The sequence below is a fragment of the Morone saxatilis genome, unplaced genomic scaffold (genome assembly GCF_004916995.1).
Source record: "Morone saxatilis isolate NCDOM2014 unplaced genomic scaffold, NCSU_SB_2.0 Contig16, whole genome shotgun sequence".
Taxonomy (NCBI): Eukaryota; Metazoa; Chordata; class Actinopteri; family Moronidae; genus Morone; species Morone saxatilis.
Window position 1 is genome coordinate 25,296,803 of NW_023339718.1, and position 8,138 is coordinate 25,304,940.

General features: G+C 39.2%; 1 protein-coding gene across 1 annotated transcript; it reads left to right on the top strand.

Annotated features, from left to right (window-relative positions):
• The first annotated feature begins 638 nt into the window (after nucleotides 1–638).
• tm2d2 (TM2 domain containing 2) lies at nucleotides 639–6,503 on the top strand. The gene is made up of 4 exons (XM_035657777.1): nucleotides 639–1,007; nucleotides 1,502–1,589; nucleotides 1,669–1,784; nucleotides 5,251–6,503. The coding sequence occupies exons 1-4, from the start codon at nucleotides 754–756 to the stop codon at nucleotides 5,462–5,464; spliced, it is 672 nt and encodes a 223-aa protein (XP_035513670.1). The 5' UTR covers nucleotides 639–753; the 3' UTR covers nucleotides 5,465–6,503.
• Nucleotides 6,504–8,138: the final 1,635 nt, after the last annotated feature.

The window sequence follows — 8,138 nt, forward strand, 5'->3', positions numbered from 1 at the left end:
TCTGCCAAAGTTCCCCTTTAACACATATACTTTAACTAATTGATTTCTACTGCCACTTTTAGATATTTCTATTCAATGCCTTACTAATATGCCACAATAATGTAATGTTTTTGAGTTCAAATATCTTCATTTGGGGGCTTTACTAAACACATATTGACATATGTGATTGTTTGCTATTAAATCAGCATATATTTCTGCCACCCCTTAAAGTCTCCCAGCAACCCTCTGAACACTGTGAGAGGGACATGCAGGCAATCAAGTCTGGGCATCTGATTTATATACAGCACCAATTTTATGTGATGGCTGCCTTACATGAGAATTCCTCTCTCTCTACCCTGTAACTCTTCAGCTATCACTGTCGACTGGGGGCAATAAAAAAAAGGAAAACAGTTTGACTGAGTACAGCCTACTGAAGGACAACAAAGTACATTAGCATAAATAAATAAAGGTAGAAATACAGAAATAAATACATGTAAAATTGCACAAATAGCCTTTTTATTTACCAAAATATTTATTTATGTATTATTTACTAACTTATGTATTTATACCTCCCGTCCGTCCTTTATTATATTCTTACGTCTTTTTCTTCCTGCCAGAGTTCATCCGTGTTTACGGTATTTACCACTCCACGCGCTTTTTGACGACGTCATACACAGGCGACACAAACAAACCTTCGTACAGAGCTAACTTAACGTTGCCGCTAGCCATGAATGACTACATAACAAGGGTTCCTGCAGTACTCTGAGGGTGACAATGATTCCACTGAGCTACATTCTGCTGTGCGGACAGTTCCTGCTGCTACTCACGGTTATTCTGTTACAATGTCTGGAAGGAATTCACTCCCAAAACTCGTCGACCACGGAGCCTCCTGCTTCCTCTTCCGGCCAGGCAGCCACAGCGCTGCCGTTCAGCGAGCAGCCCGAAACTGTGAGATCTGTGGAAAGTCCGAACCACACAGAGCCCTATGAGTACAGACCCCCGTCCCCGGTCGTCCTCTGCAGCTACCTGTGAGTAACGTACCGCAGTCAGGACAGGGCCCTCTCGTTAGCATGTTGGCTAATGCTACGTGCAGTGGCTGTTGTGACACAGCAGACGTTAACGTTACATCGTGCTGTGTACGTGGATAAAGTGGTTTCCACAAAAGTCACATTTGCGAAAAGACTTTTAGAATATAACGTATATGCCATAAGGTCAACTAAAACGAGTCTATCTTTCACGTTCTCCCGTGTTAAACAGCTGTTATGGAGTATACATTTATTTAATTAGTCATGTATTTAATGCCGAATTTACTGTAAGACCTTAATGACAAGCAATAGGCTTTAAGTCATCTTTTACTTGGTATGCATTATTGCAATAAATCAGGGGATTGTTAACTGTCAAATTTTATGAATGAAGTTTGGCGAGTGTCAACAAGGATGCCTGTTTTAGACAAATCAGTCCTTTTCACAGCAATGCCATACTGCATTCCTAACTCTGTCTTTGGTCATACATTGCAATGAAGGCCGGAGGAGTTCATCTACTGTCAGGACCCTGTAGATCATGCAGGCAACCACAGTGCCTGTCTGGAGATGGGCCACGGCTGTGTTGGGGTAAGTTTTATTTCTTAAGAACGTCTTATGTTGGTAATCCCTCAGCAGCACTTAACTTAATGACTGTTTTTATCTCTAGTGGGGTGGCCAGACTGAAAAAGAGGTGAACTACACCCAGGTTATGTGCACTGCACTCGATGAAATCGAGTGTGCCGGACCCAGAGAATTCCTCAGAGGACACGTACCGTGCATCAAGTAAGGCATACTCTGCTGGACACACAACTGTATACATCTAAATGTGCCAATAGTATCATGCCAAACCCCATGCAGAACTATATTAGTTTAATGCTTCACCCGGTAAAACACATGCATACGCGTTGGAATATGGCCCTTCAATGAGCTGATGTTTGAATTTAGTATTCAGGTAAAATGACAACTGTTTTTTTTTCCTTCATATTCTTTGGCTTTACCAGTTAACTGCGCTGTAAACAAATATGTCATACAGCTACACCTTGATAATGTCTTCTTGTATGAAAAGCATAAACCATGTGTTCCCTGTTGTTTGGAAGCTCATTCACTGAGGTCAAATGTTTGGTATTCAGGATAAAATCAGGGCTGAAATATGGAGAAGCACACAGCCTGAGTCTGTCTTAAAAAAACACATTTTAAAAAGGATTTATCATTTAACACATACAGTTTCTTTATCTTTCCGCTCCATAATCAGTCTCCTCATCTATTTTACATTCATAAGTACCCTTTTAGTTATTGGGAAAAGCGGTGAACAACAATAACAATCACATTGTATTATACTCTACATGCTGTACCAGATGTAATTGTTTTAAAAATATATTTTACCTGTCAGATTTAGTTAAATTGCCTCTGAGTTACCGACTAAACAAACAATTTAAAATGGGGTCTTGGAAATAGTGAAACTATTTAAAATATATTTTTTTCGACATTTTCAATTTCATTTCAAATTGTAGATTAAGACAAAAAAAGTAATCTACAAATGACACAATAATAAAAATAACCATTAGTTGCAGTTGTAACTGTAAGAATCTGACTGGCCTCGCTCTGGTACCTCGCCACCAAATATGGAATGAAGACGATGTCAAATCTTTACATTTTTGCTTTATTAGTGGGTCCCACATCATCTCTAACATTATAAGTGAGTGAGTTTTTTTCCCTCTTGTAAGTAAGTGACATGCAGGATGACAGCACATTGGATGATGGATTCATGTAAGATGTAGCAGCTTGCTTTGTTATGAGTTACACAAACTAGGCTGTTTGTCTATTTTCATATGATTTCTACATAAATCATATGAGAGAGCAGGGATGTGAGAAGGGAACGTTGCCCTCAGTCTTGTATTGCTCTTGGCTCAGATTAATAAAATAAGTGGCCATCTATTGGTGTATATACTGTATGTGTCTGTGATTGTGTCAAGAAATCAACCCACAGAGTGCAGACCTCTGCTGGAGCCGAGTCATCTCCCCCATTGCCTTTGCAGTCAGTTATGTAAGAGTAGCCGAAGTTAGGCCTGATAGTGATGCTAGAAGGAAGGTCATGAGTTCACTAAAATCAATGGGCTTCTTTCTCAGATATTGTGTTTGTGTGAGAGACAGGCCAGGAGGTACACTCATTTGGGAATGGAAAGTTCTTTCTGCTGCATGATATAGTTACCAGTCTAGCCAATAGTTTCTGAGATGGCTTGGTCACAGATGAACAAAGAAATGCAGGGTTCCCACACATCCTGAAATACCTGGAAATGGTTTAAAATGACCAAATGTCCTGGAAATAATCTACATTATCCTGGAAATATCCTCACTCAGATCCCCTATGTAAACCTGGGTGTGCATTTTGTTTGAAATTTAAGTGTTGGTAAGATAAGCTGCGCGGCATGACACCTCACAGTGGGTTTATCAGACACGAAGTGGAGCGGAAAGACATTTTAAAAGCTCCCTTTTCATTTTGGCCATGTCAGTCAGTCTAGCTGTTCACACCAGACGCACAGTGGAAGGGACTTGGAGCCATCTTTTTGGCATCGTAATGAAACTGAAACACTTCATTATGAACCCTGCATCATTAAAAAATAGGCATAAAACTAGACTTTAAGTCAATACGAGGCCTAAAGGTATATTCTGTGACTGTGAGCTGTCCTGAATTGTCCAGAAAAATTTCTGGAAAATGTTTTGTTAAAACAAGTTGGAACCCTGAAATGGACAGACATGCAATTGCACAGCCTTTGTGCCTGTAAAGTATTGTAATGTCTAAGCATCAGTGCAGCGGTCTTATAGTGGTATAACTAAAAACCAGCAAAACTAATGATATTCCCACACAATTTACCTTTTTTATCCAAAAAATGACAGCTTCTGCTTTTTGGATATTGCACTTGGCCACATTGTGTTTTCAGTAATATTTCACAGATTTTATGGACCAAAAAAATCCAAATAAAATCAATTCATGGTTAGAGAAAATTATTGACTGATTAATAAATAATCATTAGTTTCGGCCCCAATTCCCGTCAGCCTCTGTTGTACTTATTGCTGTGATTATTACTAACTAGCAAATGTTAGCATGATATACTAAACATGATATAAATGATATAGCAGCTTAGCAATGCAGGTTAAAGTTGTCATTGTGGTTATGGAAGAATGCTGATGTTTAGCATTCAGTGCAGCCTCACAGAGCCGTTAGCATGGCTGTAGACCTTTAGTCTTGTTACAGTCCTATACCCTTTACTGAGACACTCTTATCAGATTAACCTCTCAGTTCTTTTCTCTAAGAAAACATATAAAAACATATCGAAAACATATAAAATAACGTTAAGTTTATTAAATGTAATGGCACAGACCCTGTTGAAAATGAGATGATGCATCTCCAGGGGCTAGCCATGTAAACAGTAAATGTGTGCTATTAGTTGAGTTGAATTAGTTGGGATGCATGGACATTTGGTGATGACGACAGCAGAGATTGAATAGAGCGTACATAGATAAGACCCAGACATGAGTACTGAGGCTGATACATACACACACTCAAATGTAACAAAATAGATCAAATATTGGTATCAAACACACATTCACTGTCAGAGATGTTTCTACCCATACACTGTGCACTGTAGCTGTACATATTTCCACATCTAAAATTCAAATTCACTTCATTCATATGAACATCTTTGGTATCAGGACCTTACCACTAGAGGGCAATGTTTACAAATGTATAGAACCACCACTTTTTTCTCATGTTTTCACAGTACACCATGTTCTCCCAGCATCCCTCTGCATTCATCAGCACATGAAGTTAATCTCTGTAGTAACTGCATGGACATCAGAGCCATGCAGCAGCAGGACACAATCAAAGCAGCACCTGCACAAAGACACTACAGCAGCGTAGTACTTGGATAAATGCTATTATGTTATAATGTTTTAAAAAAAATAAAATGTTTCTGTTCACTTGTGATATTGTACAGAACAGGTGTTGCTTTTACACTCCATGTAGATCAGAACTGCAGGTGTTCTGCACCAACGTCTTTTACAGTCTTGTGGTTTGTTTCATCATTATCATGTTAGTGCTTATATTTATTTTTCCATTGGACATCTACAGGTTCAGGAATCATACAAATGAGTAAGGTTCAAGGTATAAAATTAAAAGGAAATGACATTTCAGCTGACATTAAATTGCCTTAAATCTCTTCTTGAACATTTTGCTTTTGGTTTTGCACAGATACACCGGGCACTATTTCATCACCACGCTGCTGTACTCCTTTTTCCTGGGTTGCTTTGGGGTCGATCGGTTCTGCCTGGGCCACACTGGCACTGCTGTCGGGAAGCTGCTCACCCTGGGAGGCCTGGGAATCTGGTGGTTTGTGGACTTGATCCTGCTCATCACTGGTGGCCTGATGCCCAGCGATTACAGCAACTGGTGCACCTACTACTGAGAGCGAGAGCAGAGTGTGACTGAGGACTCTGGCCACTTCTCAGTCAGATATCATCAGTTAAATATTGAGAACTCCGGGGAATTGTCTTAGCCTGCCGTGGATATGAATCTGTGAGCTGGCTTGTTCTAAGGGGATTTACAGCTCTGCTGTGCAAAGTGGAGTCCAGGGACCTCCTGAGGACTTCTACTGAGTTCTCAGGGCTCCTGAGAAAAATGAGGACTAATTTGATTTTATTCTAATATCATTCACTTGAAATTTCCCACTCTAAGAATGCAGAAGAATGAATATTGTACTCACAGTGATGGCAAGATCACTTTTCTCACCTGTAGTTCAGTTCATGTGGTCGGACGCTAGCACAACACTCCTGGTTTAATCGATGTACTGGGGACTGCACTCATACGGTACGATACACGTGTGTTACCATGGTTACCAAATCATTTGCATAAATACATACGTTGCTTGGTTTCTTCCTTGCCTGTTGACGATCAGTAGATGGGTTCAGTATTAGTCTAGATTTCTACTAGAGTCACATACTGTACCAACCATCATAAAGCCCAGTGGTTGGTCGTTGCTGCACTATTAGGGACTCTGCTAACCTCCTCACCACTCAAGAGTCCACAGGGAAGCGTGAGCATGGTACAAAACACCCCCTTTCTCCATTTCTACTTGTTTGTCACTATATGATATCCAAGGTCCAGTGTCTATTCTAGTAACAGTCATCAGTTATTTCTTTAGGAGCTCTTTGTGACACTGGAGGAGAACATAAATAAGAACGCAGGGCTCAGTAAAGCTCAACACGACTGCTGTCATTTTTAAACATTGATTTTCCCCATGATGGTGCATATAGCAATAATGACACAGGATGTGTCCAATCAGTGAGTTACCTGTAAGTTCATATGACTTCATGCCTTACAGCTTTTGCTTTTTTTTTTGGATTATCACTGACTACCTTTTACGGGCACAAAATATTCCTTTTGACCTTATTCCGAAAAAGGCAGTGTTCCTACTAGGGATGCACAATATGGATTTTTTTCAGCTGATAAGCGATAATTATTTGCTTCTCATGGCCGATACCGTTAACCGATAATTTTTATATTTTAAAAAGAACTTGATAATCTTTTTACACACTTAATGGCAAGATGAGCAAAGATAGATGATTTAATATTTGATTGTTCTGACCAAATCTAACTGACAATAGCACAACAGTCCTGACTCTTGAAATGTTCATTTATCTTTTCTAGTTAAGTTAATCAAAAAACTTAAACATACTTTGGCTTACATAAAACATAAAGCCTATAAATCATTTTGTATAAGAATTTAATTATTATTATTATTATGGGCCGATAATTTACTGGCTGTAATTTAATTATCCCGATAATTCAAAATAATATCCATTTCCCCATTACTGGCTGATAATTTATCAGCCCCAATAATTATCATGCACCCCCGCTATATAACACCACATGCATCATCTGCAGCCCTTGATGTATCAGTGCTTTGTGAAAATGTGCACTGACACCAAAGCTGGGTGGAGCTGCACAGTCTGTCATCAACACTCACAATCAGCCGCTGAAAATCAGAAGCAGCCAGTTTTCTCTCTGATTCTCTCTGCGTTCTTATCAGCGGCCTGCTGCTTTTCTCTCTCTTCCTGTGTCGCCATTGTAGCTCAAAGTGCTGACGGTGCAACTGCAGTCCTCAACTTCAATTTAGTGTGCATGTCTTGTGTGTGTCACACCAGCATTTCCAGACTGTGTGCCATAATGATATCAGTCAGCATGAAGAAAGAGCAGCTCAGCAGAAATGACTGGATGTCCCAAACACGAGTGCACACAGCTGTCTTGTCTGTTTGTCTGAACGGAAGTTTCGCTACACATTGTATAACATAATACTGGGCCTAGTATAAACTTAGTAGTGGGATTCCTGCAAAAACTATTTTGGATGAGTAGGTCGGGCTGGAGGCGTTTTAGTTTTTATCAAATAATACAACGATTTTATTGCAATTAATTGCTTGTTCTAAAGTAAGAAAACTTGATTAATCTGTTGATTAAAAGAAAGTTATTTGGCAACTTAATAATTTATTAGTCCTTGTTTTTTTTTTTTTAGCAAATATGTAGCAAACCATACTCAGGTTATTCTCCAATGTAAGCATTTGCTGTTCTGTATCATTGTAAACTGAATATCCAATAGTTTTTGGACTGTAGGTCGGACAAAACGAGACATTCAAAGAAGTCACCTTGGGCTCTTGGAAACTTTGATGGCCATTAAATAGACTAATCAATTAATCAATTGACATGTAATGTAATTGACAGATTTTTGATAATGAAAATGAGCTTCAGTTGCAGCCCTAGATTGGTGCTATAATAACTTCCTAGAGCTGTAAAATCCTGACTCAAAGGTAATTAAACTGCTATGCACTGTCTTGGTATCTGATAAACCTTCAAACTTGGACTTTATGGTTTATGTATTTCATCTCCTCACTGAAGCTCTTTGGCAGCATCCACACCAATGAACCCTCACAGGTTTTTACTTTTCATGCAGTGCTACTGTAAATCTGAACCTAACTTAACATGGCAAAGGAGTGAGCATGTCGACATGACTTGCAGTAAAGTAGTTTGGCTTCTGAGACAACCAGTAATTAATATAGAAAACAAAATATAACAATTCCAGCCCTTCT

Excerpts from the sequence above, each read along its gene's own strand:
- tm2d2 (XM_035657777.1), top strand. The coding sequence starts at position 754 with ATGATTCCACTGAGCTACATTCTGCTGTGCGGACAGTTCCTGCTGCTA. Across the intron at positions 1,008-1,501 it reads GTCGTCCTCTGCAGCTACCT|GCCGGAGGAGTTCATCTACT; the intron begins GTGAGTAACGTA and ends ATTGCAATGAAG. Across the intron at positions 1,785-5,250 it reads GGACACGTACCGTGCATCAA|ATACACCGGGCACTATTTCA; the intron begins GTAAGGCATACT and ends GGTTTTGCACAG.